This window comes from Fukomys damarensis, unplaced genomic scaffold, assembly GCF_012274545.1.
Source record: "Fukomys damarensis isolate Sample0158 unplaced genomic scaffold, DMR_v1.0_HiC HiC_scaffold_36, whole genome shotgun sequence".
Classification (NCBI taxonomy): domain Eukaryota; kingdom Metazoa; phylum Chordata; class Mammalia; order Rodentia; family Bathyergidae; genus Fukomys; species Fukomys damarensis.
Genome location: NW_022900948.1, coordinates 14,434,943 through 14,455,531, shown reverse-complemented (window position 1 = coordinate 14,455,531; position 20,589 = coordinate 14,434,943). Strand labels below are relative to the sequence as shown.

Below are 20,589 nucleotides of genomic sequence, written 5' to 3'. Positions count from 1 at the left end.
AATGTTGGCTTTGTTACTTGATTTGGGGAAACAATCAAGAGGTGGGAGCTGGCACTGCAAACAGTCAGCTTGGTCTGGCTGGGCTTTCTTGGTTCCTGGCCCAACTCTGTGATATCTACATCTGGCCAGAGGACCAAAAGTTAGGATAGTGACCCCCTGAGTCCCTTTACAAGAGATCAGAAGCCTATCAGAGGCTTAGACATTTACCTGTTGACTTTTTTCTTAAATAGAGCTGTCAGTTCTCATGTTTTTGTATCATATTTTGATCTTCCCCTAGGTGGGTGGCCTTGAGGAGATATTTAGAGAGGGGAGGGGCGGGACATGCCTCAAGCACAGTAAGGAAGTAGAAGGCTTCCTGATTTCCAGTTCCAGGCTTTTATCACCACCTTAGTACGCACAGTGGGGGAAGTTTTTGGCTCAGAGAATCAAAAGGTACTACCTAAGGTCTCCATCCTAACATGTAGCAAAGAGGAAACCTAAGATTCGATTCCAGTTCCAGGGCTGTGGACTTGATCCTCCAGCGCTGACCTTACTCCATAGCTTGAAAGGCCTAGCAGCCCCTCCCATCACACTTGACCCATCCTGAATTTGAGCCCCATGAGGAGGAGTCTTGATCAGGTGGTTAGGAGCATGAGTTGATGGCATTTCTAATCCTGTCCCCGTGTCCCTCCAATTGGCCCATTTTCTGCCTGTGCAACATTGGCAAAGTTTTTAAATGTCTCTCAACACAGTTGCCTCTTCAGTACCTTGGAGGTAAAAGCAGGACTAGCTAACATTTGGGAGCATTTGCATGGGCCGCATTCCTTTCTGAGTGCTTTACTTCAGTAAAATCTTAAATCCTTTCAACAGTCCAAGGCAATGCCACTGTTGGCCATTTTATAGAGGAGAGAGCAAGGCTTGCCCGAGGTTTTAAGACAGCTGATAATTTTAATCTGTGTAGTCTGCTGCCAGAGTTTGTCCTCTAGAACCCTAGGCTCTGCCTCCCAATAACAACACTAATTTCTGATGAGTAAATGGAGCAGGACATCTGCACTGCAAGGAAATCAGCAGTGCCACTGCTGCTGTCCGTCCCTGCGTGTGCTCCAGGCAGGGCTGGTGAGACTGCACCCAAGGCTTTCCACATGGGACACAGCACTGCTTCCTTCTACACTCATCAGCTTTCATTTGTCCATGTGCACATGAGTTGTGTGGGTCCTGGAGCTGAGAGAGGTGGGGCACAACCCAAGGAAGGGAGGTGCTGAGAGTGCGCAGGGGAAGGCAGTTAGGGAAGGTCCAGGCTGGGTGCGGTCTAGGTGTGTCCACAGTGTCATCTCACTCCATCGTTGAGGAACTGTTGGCCCCTGTCCTCTTAGACAGGTGAGGAGGGGAAGGCAGTCACTTGTCCAAGGTTACACAGCTGGTGGGTGGCAGAGTTTGGGCCCCAGGAGGCAGACTCGAGATTGAGAGCCCATGCGTTTAGCTAAGTGTGGACTTCAGCATGTAAGCAGTGGGGAGCCGTGGAGGCTTCTGACAGCAGCTTGATGTGAGCAGGGCTTTCAAAGATACACCTGGCTGTGCTCTTGGGCTAGGCTAAGGGTGGCTTTGGAGCTAGGGAGCCACAGTTGTCAAGTGGCTTTAATGAGTATACACCTGAGCTGGGCCCAGGGCTAGGAGCCTTATGCGCATGTAGTAATTTAATGCAAGCTACAACAAGGCTATGAGGCAGGTAGAGTTATCTTCATTTTATAAATGTGAAAACTAAGACACAGAGAGGCCATCAACTTGTTCAAAAATCACACAGCTAGCAAACGTGCAGCCAGGAGACTGACAGCTTTATGGCCCTTGTTTCTATTATGCCACGTTGTCTTCTTTTACAAAGATGTAATGTTCCCAATCTAGGCCACTTCACAAGAACTCTGTGCTTTCTCTGTATGCATTTATTCATTCTATTGTTTTTCATTTAGTAGCCACTGATTTTATGTGGAATCTGTCTCTCAGGAGACGGACTTTTCCAGCCATTAGATTTGGGAAGTGTGTTTTGCATTCGCAGCCTCTATCGAGGATGGGCAAGAATGCTGAGAAAACATGTGGAAGTATTGTCAGCCCTGGGTAGGAAGCACTGACTGGATGACACCCAATTTTCAGTCCAGATCCGGACTCTATGATTCTGAAACATCACAAGGCAAAGATGTCTGATGCTCTCCAGCCAGCTGGGAGATGGTGTGGCCGGGGCACTGTAACCAGGACTGGGGTCAAGGTGGGTCTTGCCCAGCAGTCTCCTCTCCTGGAGGTCTGTTATGTTGCCATGCCCTGCACAAGAGCTTTCCAGGGAACCACTGGACTGAGATGGAAAATGGAGCTTTTCTTCACCTGCTAATTATGATTACATGGTTTTAGCAAACTGGTTTGTCCTACCAACCTCTTGGATAAGAGATGCACATAATCATGCTGGAGAGATATATGTCACTTTCCTCTGATGACAGTACACAGCTTCATCTTTGTCAACAAGTATTACTGACCCTCTTGATAGAGTGAAGCCTCTGAATCTGTGCTGCCACCAAACACCCAGACTGCTGGCCTTCCCTATTTGTGGGAAGTCCACAAATGTTTGCATTGTTTTTCTATCTCCATCCTTGCTGCTGCCACTTGTAATGTCAGTTTGTCTGGCTTTTAGAAGTTTTTCTCCCTCTTTGTATTTGGCTATTTTATTTATTTATTTATGATACCAGGGATCGAACTTGGGACCTTGTGCTAGCGAGGCAGGCAGCGGAACTGCTGAGCTAAATTCCTGGCCCATACTTTACAATTTTTGATACAGTAAAAGGCTGGGAATCTAAGCTACTGAGTTTATTGAAAATGTGTGCAAATGAGGGTCAGGCTTGCCAGGGTTGGCGCCAGGAGGACTCTGGGACACACTTTGTGCCTACCTTTTGGCTACTCATAGGCAGACTGAAGGGGGCTGAGACTGTTGGGTGGTGCATTTTAAAGAGACAGAGCAGACCGCCACTCAGGGTTGGGTGCTGGCCTGGGAGAGGCCTGGTGGGACCCTGAGCTTTGAATATGCAGCTTGGTCACTGTGCTCCTGCTGTCATGATGTTGTCCTGGAAAATAAAATGTTTCCTACATGACAGCTCCGGCAAAAGATCAGGGGACAGGGAGGAACACCACTCCTCAAGTATCTTGGATTCATTATCATCTCCCCTTTCAGACTATGACTGAACCCTTAGGGGCACAGACTCTTTCTGGCTTTTAAGAAAAAGTTAATTTAAAATCAAAATGTTAATTTTGAATAGAAGGTAATACATATGGTGAAATATTTAAACTATATGGAAAAATATAAAATGAAAAATAAATCTCCTTTCCCTAGCCTTAGGTCTCTGATGATCCAAAATCCTCTCCAAAGTGAATAGTGTCTTGCATACACTCTCAGGAACATTTTTTCATCTATTAGCTCATAGATTTTATCCATGTTTTTACTAGCATAACTAGAATCACACTATACACAATATTCTTCTGCACTTTGCCTTATTCATTTAATAAAATACATTGGAGATCTCTCCACAATCTCCACATTCACATCTACCTCATTGCTTTTCAAAACAGTGTAATCGTCCACTATAAGGAAGTCACCTAATTCATTCTAGCCATTACAATGGATAGTTGGGTTGCTTCCTTCCATCCCATTAAATGTGAACCTTGGTGTACTCTTCTGTGTATTAGCAAAGGCAGAGCCATAGAAGTAGACCTACTGGTCAAAGAGGAGGTGCATTTTGTATTTTGTGATTCACCTATCGAAACAGAATATGTGCGGTGCATGATAGGGGCTGTGGTACAGGTTTTGAAGTCAGAACTCCTGTAGACATCCACCTCGACCTCCTACAAGCTGGGGACATTATCTGCAAATTGAGGATTGTGACAATACGTATCTCCCAGAGTGGCAGTGATTCTTAAATGAGATGCACATACAGAGCACTTGGAACAGGGAGTTTTCTAGATGGCAGTTATTGTTGAAGTTATCATGAGTACAGTTGTCCTCATCTGGGTCCTCTGGAGCACTCAGGATGGTACTTAAAACCTAGTAGAAGTCAGCTAATACGTGAATGAGTGAATGAATGAAAGATGAATGCAGACCTGAGCTAGAAGCAGTTGCCCTGGTGATCTCCTGCTGTAAATACTGCCTTCCTCCTGTTCCTGGACAAGTATCTTCCTGGGAGGGAGGCCTAGAGCTACCAAAGTAGTAGAGCTGCCTTGCAGCCTTACTAATTAGAACCCCGCTTTTGTTGTTTTGTGTGTGTGTGTGTGTGTGTGATCAACAGTTACTATCTTGAGGAAGATCATGCCACAAACATACACAGAGATATTGACTGAGCCCCAGTGTCTGCTCTAAAATGCCAGACAGATGAAATACAAGCATGTTCTCCAAACTGAGACAGGACTGGAGTGTGATAGCTCTCTGTGACTCCAGGGAAATAAGATGAGTTCCCTTCAGAGGAAGAAAGGGGAGGGCTGATGAAGGCAAAATAAACAGTACCAAGTTCTCAGATTTGTCTTCCTGGCTCTACAAATCCAGATTAGATCTTTAGCCAGGCCAACTAGAAACAGAATTGGTTAAAGGGGGGAATTCAGTAATTTTAGGAAAATAATTTTAGAGTTCTTGTTTCTAAGTAAACAACACCTCCCAAACTAATGGCTAGTCAGCTCGTTGTAGGACCCTCCCAGATCTGCTGTGTCCACTGACTGCAGCCGAGGTAGGTAGGCGGTTACAGTTGGCAGTGTGGAAGCCCAGGCTGGGGCAGATTGGTTACCTCATGGGCCAGGAAACAGCAACAGCAAAAGGAAGAGGCCAGAATCCCGCAATCTCCTTTAAGGGCACCACCCCCATGACCCAAGGATCTCCCACTGTGGTCCACCCCCTAAAAGCTCCACCATGTCTCAATGACACCTCCATGGGGACCAAGACTTTGTCACAGGGACACTTATCCAAACCATAACATAATTCTTGTACAAATATAAAATGGACAATTCATAAAATGAAGGTTTAATTTCATTTATTAGTGAAGAAACTTGTAAAAGGGTACAACTTTTCAAGAGCATTTGAAGAACAGGTTTTGTCTTTTAAAAATTATCATCTATCCAGAGAAGCTGATTAAAATATGTTAGAATAAAATTATGAGACTAGAAACAACATTGCTTAATGTCCTGTAAGAAATTGCAGCCTAAGCCAGGCATGGTGGCGCATGCCTGTAATCCCAGCACTCAGGAGGCTGAGGCAGGAGGATCACTGTGAATTCGAGACCATCCTGGGCTACATAGTGAGTTCCAGGTCAGTCTCAACTACATAGTGAGACCCTGTCTCAAAAAACCAAAAAAAAAAAAAAAAAGAAAGAAAGAAAGAAATTGCAGCCTAAACTTTCAGGGTTATTTTCAAGCCTGATAACTGCACATGAACATGTAGCTTTCCAGTGCCTGAGTTCTAGTCAAATAGTAAGGAATGTGCTCAATGCAGGTCTACTTTTTGCAGAGGATACTGAGTACTGCCCCACAATGTTGTAGGGGTCTACATGTTGCTTCTTATTTAAGTTGTAAATGTTTCTTGACTTGCAGAAGGGTTTTATGAGGCTCTGTGATGGTGTAAAAAAAGGTCCCCTGGGAAGATGACATATATCCCAGAGGCAGAAGTGTTTGAAGTTCTGGCGAAATGTTTGAACCAAGACAGAAGCAGGTACATTGCCTTTGGAGCCTCATGGGGTCCTCAGAGTGGATCCTGGGGCAGGACAGGGACAGGGAGGCCTGGGAGGAGGGACTTAGGGCAGTGCCTTGGAGGAGGAGAAGGGAGTCAGGCAAGACTTGGGGACTGACTGAACACAGAAGCCAGCATGGCCAGGAAGCTGAAACTGTCACCCCCTGAGATGAAAAAGATGGCAGGAAGTTTGGGCTGGCCCCCGGGAGCTGGCTATGTCCATGCCCCTGCTTCCCAGAACCATCTCCCAAAGTTCAGGGCTTTGACTTCCTGCTGTGGCCTGTTCCACCCTGCAGGCTGGTTACCTGTTTGTCAGGTACAAGGACACCCAGGAGGAGCTCATGTCCTTAGCCAGGCCTGGCAGCAGGCAAAGCTGCTATTGGCCATGGGGTGGTTCAGATGGGGACTTGAGGGCTTTGGGAACAAGTAAGTGGAAAATGGGCAGTCTCGAGGCTAATTTGGACACGTTTTAATTGGCTTTCAGTGTATATTTTTAAAAACTGGATGAGTTATTAGTATTCACATAGTCAAGAGATTTCCAAATAGCATGAAACTAAGCAGGTCTCCAACATTAAAAAACAAAAAACTAGCCAGAGCTGAGAGGGGACTGCTGTCTCAGGCCAGGCACCAGGTACCTGCTCACCTGTGCCCTCTTTAGGTGAGAGGTCCTGTGATGGTGGCGCGTAGGTCAACGGCTCCATCTGCTTCAAGATGCTCTTTTCCTGAGGCCATGGGAAGTAGGTGATGCTCAGCCTCCTTCCACAGTGATTCAGTTCAGGGGCTCCGGTGAGTCTGATGCTGTGAGTAGGAGGCCAAGGCCAAGGCAGGCACTGCCAGACCCTCTGTAGTGGCCAGCACCAGCCCCCCTCTCCATGAGCATGGAGGAAAATGATGCTGCTGTCCTATGAAATGTTGGACTGGAAATAGTCCTTACTGGCTGCCTGTTCCCACTGCTTGAGTGTTCAGGTGGGAAAATCAAGGCCCAGAAAGGAGGCAGAGTTTATTCAAGGTTGAATAGCAAGTCACTCTCTCCCGGGACATTTGGGCTTCCTGGGTGTTGAGTCCCCAGCAGATAGGATGACCGGTTTGTGAAGGACTTTGTCTTTCCTAGCCAACTCCTCCATATTCCCATATGGCGTGGGGCTTGTGTACAGAGACCTCGGTGCTCCGGACAGAACCTCCCATCCTGGGCTGTCAGGGCCAGCAGCCATCTCCACCCATCGAATCATCGCCAGCTTCCTGCCCCCATCTCAGCTCATTTCCAGTAATTAATGGCTTCTCAAGTGGCTTGATTTCTCCTTCCTCTCACTCACACTCACGGTCAGGTAGGCAAGAGGGAATTTGGTCGGTGCCTTGTGGTATCCAAAGTGAAGGGTTTTCATATTGTCAGGGTAATGAATTCTGCAAGGGTTTGAAGCGAGGGGCTGGAGGATCTCTGTGTCATGTGTCTGGGAGTGACAACCCCCAGTGGTTAATTACTGCCACACGATGAGAACCGAGCTGGTAACAAAATGAGATAAGTTCATGATGAGCTAAATTTGAAGTTAATTGGATTCACATTCCCCCCCATTAGTACACATACAGCGAGCCTACCTAGAAATGGGCTGCATGAAAAAGAAAAAGTGGCATCTAGGCAAGAATTGATAAATCAGGCCTAGTTGTTACTGGGGTGCGTGACGAGGTGTTTGCGGAGATGTGAGTGAGACGAGAACCTTAACTCCCTCAGATGAGGAGAATCAGCACCACTTGACTAGTGTCATCTTGGCAGATGTTTTCTAAACACCTACTATGTGCTGGGCCAAGGCCAGAGAGAGGGGATGGGAGCAGCTCCTGATATCTGGAGACCTCTAGGGCAGAGACAAGATGAATATGTGCTGGGAGAATGTGGAAAACCCGGTGCCGGAATGCCTGGGTTTGGATGTGGTTCCATTTCTTACTAACTGTGGGAACATGGGCAGATGTTTACCCTCTCTGTGTTTCAGCTGCCACATCTGTAAAATGAAGATAATAATAGAGCTTGCTTTAGAGAGATTTTGAGGTTACAAGTCAATATCTATAAAGCACAATAAATAATATTTGGAAGGCAGCTCTGTGTTTGAACCATGAGACATCCAATAAAGGCTACAAAAATGTTAGCCATCGTTCTATCACCTATGACTGGGACCACATTGATGGCTTGGCAACTTCATTTCTTCATCTATAAAATGGGCATAATACCAACACCCACCTGATGGTACTGTTTATCTACGGAGCACCCCAAACACACAACTCCAGAGGCCAGTACTGCTTTTGCCCCTTTCCTACTGTTGTTCCTCTGAGGCTATCGGTGAGTCATTAGTAGAACCTGACTGCAGACATCCCTGAGGACTCTGACCTGGGAGGGTGCGGAGGATGGAAGCCCACTGGAGGGCTTTGGGAGGCCAGTGTTTAGCTCCTGGGCTTCACCTGCTCAGACTTTGGCCTACTGATGCCTCCTCTTCCTTTTGTATAGTTACATAGTACGCCATGGTGCACACAATTGGCCAACTTTCTGTGTTTTGACATTTAGATAATTCTTAATACTTTGTGGTTATAGATAATGCTGCTACAGTGAATACCTTTGTGCGTATATATATTTTGAATTGTTGAAGGTGTATGCATATTGTAGGATTGCTTGTTCACGGGGCAAATGCATGTAGTTTTATTAGATACTTCCAAATTCCCATTCCCATGTTAATTTGCATTTTTAGTATATAATGAAATTAAATATGTTTTTAGCTCACTGAAGGGATATATATGTGTGTATATATATATATTATAAATCATATATACATATACACATATATATATAGAAAGGAGAGAAAGTCAAAAAATGTATACACACTTCAGGAAAAGAAAAGCTTGTGTACATATTTTAACACCAAATTTATTGAGACGTCATGAGATTAGTAAGTTACCTTTGGCCTCTACAATTACAAGAGGTGCTCAAAGTGAGGGTCATTAGCTTCCAGACATTTATTAGTACATGAACTGCTGCTTGGGTAACCTTGGTCATTGAGATTGCTGCATATGCATTTTCAGTTTCTTCTCTAAGGGCCGGCAGTGGTAGTGGGTTTTCTGTGACATACGACATCCTCTAAGGTCTCCCATACACGGGTAACACAATCTGTTGAAAAAACATCATACTATTTTCCTTTTCTTGAAGTGTGTATACATTTTTTGGTGGACTCTGTATATATAGACGGAGGGGGAGTTTATGTTCACATACTTTGTCCATTTTTCTATGGGATTATTTCTGGTCTTTTCCCTTCAATTTTTACAATTTCTTGATAAATGGGGATAATAATCTTTTATTACGGTATATGCTGCAAAAATTTCTCCCTATTTGTTTTCATTTGACTTTGCTTCTGTGCTATTTTTAGCAGCCAATTTTTTGTTATATATGAATTTGTTTCTTTTATTACATCTTTTTTCTTATAAAAATAAACTTATTTGGCTTAAAAACATAATGTTTATGGGCTGGGGATTTAGCTCAGTGGTTAGGTGGCCTGCCTTGCAAGCGCAAGGACCCAAGTTCAATCCCCTGTACCAAAAATAAATAAATGAATAATGTTTACTAATATACCCTTTCACTATTTTTGGTGTCAGATTGCCATTTCTTTTTCAAGACGATGGTGATAATAGATGACAATTTCTAAAGTAGTAGAATTATTGAGATACAGTTCATATACCATAAAATTCACCCTTCTCAAGTGCACATATAATTCAGTGGTTATTAGTATAATCACAATTTGTGCAACCATCACCACAGTGATAGTTTAGCATACTTCATAACATACCTCAAAGGATCCCACGTCCACCCCTGGCAACCACTAGTCTACTTTCAGTCCCTGAAGATTTGCCTGTTCTGGATACTTTACATGAAATGATTCCTACATCACGTCGCCATGTGTGACTGGCATTTTTAACTCAGCATAATCATCCCACGTAGTAGCATGTATTGATATGTCATTCCTTTGTATTGCCAAATATCTTAATGTTTGAATATACCACGCTTTCTTTATCCATTTACAAGATGATAGATACTTCAGTTGCCTCCACTACTTGGCTATTATGAATAAAGCTTCTGTGAACATTGGTGTATGAGGTTTTGTGTGAACATTTGGTCTCATTTCTCTCAAGATACACGCAGGAGTAAAAATGCTGGGTCTTATGATAACTCTACATTTCATCTTTTGAGAAGCTACCACACATTTCCAAAGTGGTTTCATCATTTTATATTCCCCTCAGGAATGTATTAGAGTCCCAATTTTTCTCATCTTTGCCAAAGATTTTTTCTAATCTGTCTTTTTAGTATAACCATTGTAGTGAATGTGAAGTGATGTTTCATTATGGTTTTGATTTGTATTTCCCTAATGATTGATGATACTGAACATCTTTTCTTGTACTTGCTGACCATTTCATATATTCTTTCTTCTTTAAACAAATGCCTATTAAGATCCTTTGCTCATTTTAAACTGGTTTATTTTTAAATTGGTCTTTTATTATTAAGCTATAAGTTCTTTATATATTCTAGTTGCAGGTTTTTTATCAGATACATGATTTGCAAATATTTTCTTCTATTTTGTGGGTCATCTTTTTACTTTCTTAATGGTGTTCTTTGAAACACAAAAGTTTTTCATTTTGATGAAGTTCATTCAGTTTCTTTTTCTTTTGTTGTCATATTTAAGAAACCACTGCCTAATCCAAAGTTGTGAATATTTATGTTTATTTTTCCTTCTAAGAGTTTTATAGTTTTAGTGCTTATATTTAAGTCTTTGACCAGTTTTTGTTTAATTTTTACAAGGGTGTGCGTCTGGGTTTGCAACATAGGTAGACAGTTTTTATATCAAGATTATGTTAGCTTGGTGAAATGAATTAGGAAGAGTTTCTTGGATTTATATTCCCTAGAACAGTTTAATAACAAGAGTATGTGACCCATAAAGATTTTGCCCCAGACAAAAACAATAAAAAACTTACCCAAGCAGCTAAACTAGTGAGGCACTTTTTTTTTTGTTTTCCTGGTACCAGGGATTGAACTCAGGACCTTGCACTTGCAAGACAGACACAGTACCACTGAACTACATCCCCAGCTAAAGGCACTTATTTTTAAAGGCATTTTTTCCACTTTCTTCAAGGCTGTTAGACTGTTGTTCTAGCATCCTTTTTCTTTCTTTCTTTCTTTCTTTTTTACTTGTTCTTGAATTAATTTTGATAACTTATATTTTCCCAAAAAATTACACCACTTTCTGTGGAGATTTCTACATTTACTGGTGTAGAGTACATTTTCCTCTTCTTTTTAATATTGTCTCATCTATATTTCTGGTTATATAGTCTCATTTTTTATCTTGATAGTTTAAAAATCTTTTAAAAAATCTTGATCTATGTTTATCTGTTTTATTGGTCTTTTCAAATAACAAGTCTTGGTCATACTTACTGTCTGTCTGCTTTTTTGTTTCCTAATTCATTATTTTTTGCTTTATCGATTTCTTCCTCTTCCTTTCCCTAGATTCATTTTATTGCTTTTTTATATAGCTTTCTAAGTTGAGTGCTTCAGTGAGGCTCTGATTTTCAGAACCTTTGCTCGAGGGATCAAGGTTTTAAGGACTGTGTAACAGCAGCAGAAACTGTTGACCAAACATGGCCAAAAGGGCAGGCCTTATTGAAAGAAGGACCTTTTACCAGGGAGCAGGAGAGCTGGCTGCCAGGCCCAGCCTTGCCTTAGATCAGCTCAGCTTCCCCAGACAAGTCCCCTGCCTTTCCAAGGCCATCTTCTCCCTGATGGGCAGCTGGAAGTGTATGGGCCCCTGCATGAGCCCCTGCAGCTCCCTTGGGGTAACGCCCTCCATCTCCGATCAGGCAGTCTATATTCCCCTCTTGTATCTTGGCCTCCACCATAAGGCACTCACCCATAAAATCTTGCAGTTGAGTTTGTTCTGCAAGATGGCTCCAATGAGTCATGATGGCAGTGTCCCAGCTGAGAGGCAGTGGAGCCTCTGGACTCGGGAGCACAGCTGAGACAGTACCACACACAGGAAGTAGAATGGAGTGGCAAACCACGTGGCTTTGGTTGTTTGTTTGTTTTGGTGCTGGGGATCAAACTTGTGCTTCCGAGGTAGGCAGGGTGCCCCTGAGCTAAATCCCAGCCCCAAAACACGTGGCTTTGACATTGGATTGCTTGGTTTTGAATCTTTAACAGGTAGTATGCAGCCTTGAACAAGTCTTAATTTCTTGTAAAGGGAAAATAGTATCAGCATCTCACCTGACCAGGTTGTTGAGGTTTAAGGGTGTTAACCACTGAAAATACTTAGAGCTGGGTCCGGTGTTTTACAGTTTCTGTGTAAGTGTGCATCATTCGTAGTCGTTGTCATCATCAGTGATGTGAGCCTGGGAATGGGGCCAGGGTGGAAGATGCCCCCTGACTGGTGGAGGAGCAGCTCATCAAAGCAGCCCCTGCCATTGGCTGTCATTTTTCTCTGTCTCACAGTCTAGCCACTGACATCTCAAGTATTACAGTGGTCAGACTTGGGCTTCGTCTGTTTGTGCAGACACCTTTTCAGCAGCCCCAAGATCCCTGACTCTCTGCAACTGCTCTGAAGAAGGCTGTGCACCTGAGTGCTCCCCATCGCACCACCATGGTGCTTCTAGAGGTGGAGGAGGGTCTGGCTGATGTTAGGAAACTTGGGCTGAGGCACCTGCTCTGCCCTCTGTCCCTATGGGACCTGAGCCAATCACTCCCCTCTTCACCTTTAGGTCTCAGTTTTCCCATCTGTCAAATGGCAAGAGGGATGGTGTAGGCGAGAGCTCCTCTGGCACTTTTTTTTTTTTTTTTTTTTTTTTTTTTTTTTTTTTTTTTTTTTTTTTTTTTTTTTTTTTTTTTTTTTTTTTTTTTTTTTTTTTTTTTTTTTTTTTTTTTTTTTTTTTTTTTTTTTTTTTTTTTTTTTTTTTTTTTTTTTTTTTTTTTTTTTTTTTTTTTTTTTTTTTTTTTTTTTTTTTTTTTTTTGGCACCAGGGATCCAACTCGAGTCCTTGCATCTGCGGGGCAGGCACCAGAGCCAGTGAGCTTAATCCCCAGCTCTCCTCTGGCACTTTTTGCACTGGTTCCTGATCACGGATGAAGGGAACAGTTTGAGGCTCCCAAAGCTCCTGCTTCTCTAGCAGGGCCACTTCTGTTCACTTAGCAAATCTCTGAGGCCTATGGCATTTTAGCTGTGGAGTACAAAGACCTGTTCTCTAGAGAGAAGCAGCTGCCACCAGTGGCTGTGGGTTTGGGTTGCAGAAGATGAGGAGGGAGGACAGGAGGGCTAGTCAGGCAAACTTCCTTAACTCACCTTATGAGCAAGGTCAGTTCTGACAGTATGGGTTTCCTGTTGAATCCTGCTTCTCACGAGAAGTAACAGCTCCAATGGATGCTGGTCACTTGGGGGAGCTGAGGGCTCCCAGAGGTAAATCCTGGGGCATTTGCTCCCCTCTAAAATGCCTCATGTGAGGACACGAGCCTAGTCCAAAGCCAAGGAGCTGGAGAGCAGACAGAGGGAGGAGCCTCTGCTTCCTGCTTCTTCACTAAACAAGGGAACAGTTGGGCCGGGGATTTAGCTCAGTGGTTCTGCTGCCTGCCTTGCAAGCGCAAGGGCCTGAGTTCGATCCCCGGTACCAAAACAAAAACAAAAAAAACACAAGGGAACAGTTCTGGGCCAAGGAAGGATCTGTGAGGGTGTGAGGGGCCAAGTATGGAGGCAGAGGGTCTGAGTCAGGGATGCCCCTCCCCACTGTGGGCTGTCGAGGAGGCAGGTCTGTGAAGATGATGCTTTTAGGTGCGGCTGGAGGAAGGACACTGTCAGAGAGCCCAGCAGAAACATCTTTGTGGCGGGGAGGAGAGAGTCCTGGCATATGCTAGGACCTCTGCTGTCCCACATTCCCAGTTCAAGCTAGAGCCCTGGCTCGATTCTCAGTGAGTGGAGCCAGGGCCTGGCGATGTGTGTATGAGCACAGGCTTGCGTGAGCAGTGGGGCAGGGACGGGGGCATACTGGTGTTCAGCGTCCGGACGTGACAAATGTACAGACATGTCGGGGAGCTGTGGGCAAGCGGCATGCCTCAGAGATACTCACCCTGTGATTTGTTGCTTTGATTCCTTAGGCCGCGACTTGGCAAGCACGACCCTCCCCGGGTACCCTCCGCACGTCCCCCCCGCCGGACAGGGCAGCTACTCAGCGCCTACGCTGACAGGGATGGTGCCTGGTGAGTTTGCACTGTCGGCGTCTCCACAGCAGGCAGAGGACGGGGATTCAGAGTGGAGTATCCGGCCAACAGCCCGGTGACCTCTATGCTTCTGAGAAGCGGGCCTGAATAAATCAGGTGGAGGTCTGGCTCAGTCTCTTTCCTGCAGCTGGCTGTGCAGTGGGACCTGAACAGCAGGGACCACAGCACTGGGGAGGACATGAGAGAGGGGTCCCAGGCTGTCACTCAGGCAGCTCCTCGCTGGCCACATGGAGTCAGATCACAGAGGCATGCAGGGCCAGCTTACAGGGGAGGTGTCACCAGCTTTCCCTCCCTCTTTCCTTTCTTCCTTTCTCCTCCCCTCCCTCCTGACTGTGACTCAAGTCAGCAGAAGCCCTGAGGGGCTTTCAGCCATCTCACTTCTGTGTTCAAGACAGACAGGGTGGAAGGTGGTGAGTTTGTCATTTGATTCTAAACTGAGAACCACTGAAACCCAATTCCCTCTAGGTAGTGAAGCATCAGTTTTAAGGCATTTAGAAAGAGAGCCACGTGTCCGGTCCTCGTGGTACTGGCTCTCTTTGTGTTAACAGCATTACCATGGCAGCATTACTCGAAGTATCCTTTGTTTGAAAGACTTTTTTCAAAACATCAAGAAAGATCAAGGCTTTGTTAGATGTTGTTCTTCCTTTACCGGGAAGGGTTGCCTCTTGCTTGGTGTCCTTTGAAGGGACCACACCATACTTTCCAATACCTGGGGGGTCTAGACACTTTAAGACCCTCCCCTTTCCCCTGTCCCCAACCACTTTCTCTTTGGAGCCTCATAACAGCTCAGGAAGTAGGGGCTGCCCAGGAAGTAGGAGGTAGGGGAGTCAGGCAGGACCAGGCAAGAAAGAGCCCTCTCTCTGGGAGCCATTCCTTAGGGGGCCCTGCCCTGACCCCGCTGGGTAGTGTCCCCCTCACCCCAAGGACCAGGGAGAGCCTGCAGGCCCAAGGGGACATGCTTATAATCTTACTGTCAGCCCATCGGGCTGAGCCTCTTCCAGCCTCTTCTTCAGGGTCACCCTCCAAGGATAGCCCATGTCACTGGTGTGCACCCTTGGGCCCGAGCCTGGCTCTTAGTATCTCAGCATGTGGAGAGAGCCGGGATGTGAGGGATGGGTGCGTCACAGGTATGCAAGTCCCTGCATGGTGGTCAGTGGAGTCGGGGGGTGCACACAGTGGTCAGATTATGGATGGAGTGCACTGCCCCGGGCAGCACAGCCTGGCACAGAACACCAAGGAGTCCCAGCGTTCTAAATTCTATCCTAGCCCTCCAAGTTGTGTCAAAGATGGATTTAACAAGGTAGGAGGATGGAGCGTATTTCATTTAACGGTTTGTTAGCTTGATGTATGACTTTTAGATATGAGACATATGGTAAATGGCCTCTGTGTGTACTCTTGCCATGGGCCTTGCCAATGCCATGGAGGCCTGCCAGGTTCACCTGCAAAACCTCTGCTTTTTCTGCTGCTGCGTGGGGGTGTCCATGGTAGATCCCAGGGAAATACTGTGCACAAGGAGGCAGAGATGAGGGGTCACCCACCATCCTTCCTCAGCTACATACCACCACTACCACCACCCACCCCACTTAACCCTTAGTGATTTAGATCTCAGGCCATAGTCTTGAATGAGCCTCCATTTTTATGTAGCTTTTCCTATAATGCGAGTGCTTTCCCTTGAACCTTTTATGTAACAACTCCATGAAAAGCTCAAGATTGAGCTCAGTCCCCATTTCTCAAAGGTCTAAGGCTCAGAGAGGTCAGGGAACTGCCCCAGGCTTCACAGCTTGCAGGCAGAGGACTGGACCCCGGTCAGGCATTCCTTGCTTTGTGCTGTGCTGCCTGTGTGCTTTCTGAGTCTGTCAACTTTTACTTCTCAGTGATGATAAAAGGGGAGGCAGCAGTAGCACCAGGCCTGGTCCCAAGGGCACATAAGCAGGTGAAGCTGAGGCCACCTGGCTGCCCTCTCAGCTCCCTGCTGCAAACTTCCAGGAGGCCAAGTTCAGAGAAGCAGCTGAACTTTCTAGAGTTTATCCAAACAAAGCCTGCCCTCTGGCCCCGTGATTTCTCAAGCCTTAATTACCAGGCTCCACATATAAGTGGCTGTGGGCTGCCCAAACCCCCAGCGGCAACTGATGGCTGCTCCTTGTCCAGTAATGGTGGCAGCGGGAATCACAGGACTGAGCAAAGGTACAGCCTAATCAAGTCTGCTGGCATCAGTTGGACAGGGACAACCACAAGGCCCCTTGGGACTCTGTCTCCTGGCACAGAGGAAAGCCGCACAATGTGGAGGAAAGAAAACAGTAATTTTGGCAGGAGATCCTGCTGCCCAAGAGCCCCTGACTTCTTCTCTGCCTGCATTCTTTCTTTCTCTGCATCTCTCCCTCTGCACCCTCTTTTCTCTCTTGTTGACCTGCTTGTTTTGTTTTCTCTGCCCTTCCCCTCCCTCAGTGCTCAGCCAGTGTCAGGGATAGGAATCTGAGGTCAGCAGCACAGCCTTCAGTGTCCAAGCCAGTGTTTTCGTGTCTCTGAGACTCTTACTTCCAGCATATTTCCAAATTCCTGTTTCTTGGGCAGCCTGTGCACCCTGTCTTTGCAGTTACCACTCCAACACGGAGAGGGATCCCTTTCAGCAGAGCGGGGGTCCTCAGGCATCTCTGCAGCCTCGCCTCAGCTTATCTTTCCTGCTCTCTGTCCCAGTCTTCACCCTCCCTGACCATCCACTAGTCCTCAGCACACCGTGGGCTCTTAACAGTCAGTGGCCTTCCTTGTTCTGTGCCTTTGATTAGATCACTGCCCTGCTTGACCGCTGGTGCCCAGCCTTCCCCTTCAAGGTGGAGGCAAACATCATCTGCCCCACAAAGCCTTCTGATGTGGCCTCCTCTGGGCTTTATGGCCCATTAGCCACTGTCCTCTGCTCCCTTCCAGCTCCTAACACACTCACAATTCTTTTTGTGAATGAGGCCTTCAGTGGGACTTTCTAAGCCTTTTCCACCCTTCACAGTCCCTAGCACTATCTAGGTCATTTTGGTGGATGTTGGCAAAATGAAAAAGGCAGGGAAAATTCTATTGACCTTTGTATTGGTTTCCTTGGCAGTTATAATAAACCACCACAAACCTGTGCTAAAAAGCAAAAGAAACTTAGTCTGTCACAACTGTACAGCCCAAAGTCTGAAGTCAGTACCACTGGGACAAACTGAAGTGTTGGCAGGCTGTGTTCCCTCTGGAATCCTTAGGGAGAAGCCCAGGCCTCTCCTCTTCCAGCTTTCTGTGGCCCCTGGCATTCCTTGGCTGTGGGTGCATAACTCCTAGGCCAGGGTCTTGCCCTGTGCCATCTTCACATCACCTCCTGTTCCGTGTGTGCCAGATCTTCCTCTTCTCCCTTATAAGGACACACATGCATTTAGGGCCCACTTGGATAATCCGCAGTAATCTCCCCCCTCGAGATCCTAACTGAATCACACATTTTTATCTATAAGGCAGCATTCACAAGTTATATATGAGGAACCTTCACTTACCAGGTTCCAGGGATTAGGATTTGAATATACCAAATCCTGCTTGAGGGTTTCACCTTTATATTTGTTCAGGTTTCTGGTCCCTCAGCTCTTGGGCTTCTGAGTCCAGGAGGCATTCACTTGATTATGACTGCACCAAAGGCAATGATCCCATATCATAGCCCCAGAGGGCCTTTAGAGTCACTCTGGTGCATTTCGAGTCACCAGCTGAGCAGGTCCTGGGGTCCTGTTTATCCTGCCTCTTTCCCTGAGGCTGTTCCCTTGTCACAGTCGGTTTCACCGCATGGAACAGTCTTCCCTCCTCGCTTTCCAGAGGCAAGCAGTACAGCCTACAGGGGAATCAGAACCTTCCAGGTTGGTTTTCCCACTGTCGGTCTTGGGGAACATTTGGCTGTCACTGTTTCCACTTAGAAGCGAAGGTTTCCATTTATGACATCTGCTTTTGGGATACACAAGGGAGGGACTGTCTCCGGGGTATGCTTGTGCAGTGGAACTTTGGGCCTGAAAGAGTAGATGTAACGTTGTTCCATATTCAATGTCAGCTGGTCAGCTTGAACGCCTGATTCTGGCTCCAGGGCATTTCTGTGTCTGTATAACATGGCCTCTGTTCTTCTGTAATGTTTGTAGATTCCATTTCTGCAGCTCTGCAAACTCTGTCTACCTCTTTGTGATCAGTTGTGTTGAAGAAAGCAAATCCAGCGTAGTGTATCAGCTTAGAATGGAAACAGTTTTCAGATTTATTTTCATCAAGTCACAGCAAATGCCAAAAGTTTTGCACCAAAGATTCCATGGTGTCTTGATCGGTGTAACTACTTGATTCCTGCCTGAAGATATTTGTGCAACCTAACAGATATTGACATGGCATTTGAAACTCTTAAAAATTCTGGGCTGGCGGGGAAGGAAGGGGAATTACTGCCCTTTGGGTTTAGTGAGTCTACAAAACACGGTAGGCATCTTTGAGAAGAACCAGTCAGGGAGCACATGCCCACTATGTGAGCCCCTTACTTGACTCCTGTTCAGAGTCTTAGACCAGAGTGCCAGGAAGTCCAGGCAGTGCAGCTGATGCAGAAGCTGGATAGGAGGCCTGCGGGGCCCCTGTGGTCCTAGGCACTCACTCTACTTGCCGTGGATTGGTAGACATCACTTGTAGATGCCTTGCAAATAAGTTCCTTACTGGCCTGCTGGCTTTTAACCCTTAAAGAAGTAGGTGATGAAAGCACGAGAGGGAGTGGGAGTCAGGAGCCACAGAGGAGGGCTGGGCCAGCTGCCAGGGCGGGTTAGACACCTGGCTCCATCTCTGCTCTGCTGGAAGAATGAAGCACCTGTCCCTTCCCGCCTCAACTCCTCTGACCTCCACCCGTCTCTGCCCAGACTGCCTGGCTCCCCTTGTACATTTCCCCTTCTGAAAAAGACTGTCTCCCATGACCTCAGTGTATTAGTTCCCTGTTGCTGCTATCACAAATCACCACAAACTACTACTTCCTGTAGCTTGTAGATGCTGCCTGCCTTCTTGGTTTATGATCCCATTGCTTCATTTTCAGAGCTGGCAACTTGGGACAGTTCATTGTCCTCCTGCCATCTTTCTCTCCCCTGCCTCCCTCTCCACTTAGAAAGGCTTGTGTGACAACCCGTGACCACCTGGATGCTCTGCTAGTGACCAACCTTAGTTCTATCTGCAACCTTAATTCCATTGTGTCGTGCGACTTAACATGTCCACAGGTTCCAGGGATTGGGGTGTTGGACACACGCCGTCTAATCCAGGGCCCCATTCCTCTCTTGGAGAACCTTGCTCTTTTCATTCATGATGCTAAGTACCTTGCAGTGATTTCAGGAGTGGTTTACTTGTCCTCCCCTGGCTTTGCTTGAGCTCCTCATGGCACGTGGTAATATTACAGTAATCAGGACTATGTGTACTTTGTCTCCCGCTGCCTTCTTGCTTCCTAGCCTAGCACCTAGTAGCACACAGGATACAGCATCTGACATAAAATGGGGAACTTCAGGTTGGGCTGCCAGTGAGAGCTGAGGCCCAGTGAGTTTGGGGCTGGAGCAGTGCAGCCAAGGGTGCTGGGGCTGACAAAGGACTGGGAACAGGATTCAGGGCCATGCCGTGAAGCGGTGGGAGGCTGCGTGAGTCACAAGCCTGGATTTTGAAGCCAGACTTCCTAGGTCTGAATTACCGTCCTGCTTCCCAGTAACTGTGCTACTTAGATAAGTTACATGACTTTTCTGGGTCTTGTTTCCTTCTCTACAATGGGGACGATGATAATAAATATAAACTCTAAGTTATGTAATATATGTAAAAGCTCTTATAATTTTGCCCTGCACCTTTTAAGTGCCATATCAGTGTCCCTTCTTATTATTATTATTAGGTAGGGATCTGGGTGTGATAGGAAAGACAGAAGCCTAGCAGATATGCATGACTGTGCTGGCCTGGCAGACATCAAGTCCAGAGCTCTCCAGCAGAGTTCATATCCCATGGAGCCCATGGATCAATGGAAGAGCTGATTAAAGAAGAATGTAGCTAAAAGCCGGGCGTGGTGGTGCATGCCTGTAATCCCAGCACTTGGGAGGCTGAGGCAGGAGGATCGCTGTGATTTTGAGATCAGCCTGGGCTACATAGTGAGTTCCAGGTCAGTCTCGACAAAAGTGAGACCCTGTGGCAAAAAGAAGAAGCACAAGAAGAAGCAGAAGCAGAGGCAGAGGCAGAGGCAGAAGACGAAGAGGAAGAGGAAGAGGAAGAGGAAGAGGAGGAGGAGGAAGAATGTAGTTACAAAGATAGCGTTACCAAGTGGGGGAGGGTGCAGACTTTGAATGTCATAAGCTGGGAGAAAATAGAGAGCTACTGGTGTTGGTACAGTTGAGAAAAGAATCCTGGCAAGGGGCCCTTCAGACTCTGGCTGACAAGGCGGGCAAGGGCACTGGGGCAGGGTGGGCTGAGTCTTGGGCCTAGTGTGGGTTCATGTAGGTGGAAGTGCAGCCCGGGCAGCTTAGGCTGGACAGGAGGTTGGTAGGAGCAAGGGGAGCTCATGGGGAGGAGGCTGACAGATAGGCTTGGAACTTGGTTTTGGGATTTAGACTTGGCCA

General features: G+C 46.4%; 1 protein-coding gene across 2 annotated transcripts in view; it reads left to right on the top strand.

Moving 5' to 3' along the window:
* Pax5 (paired box 5) overlaps positions 1 to 20,589 on the top strand; it is a 175,833-nt gene that overhangs the window by 116,255 nt on the left and 38,989 nt on the right. For both annotated transcript variants that reach the window (XM_033759183.1, XM_010619397.2), the window contains exon 8: positions 13,874 to 13,975. In XM_033759183.1, coding sequence (XP_033615074.1) covers positions 13,874 to 13,975 — 102 coding nt within the window. The remainder of the gene's footprint in view (positions 1 to 13,873; positions 13,976 to 20,589) is intronic.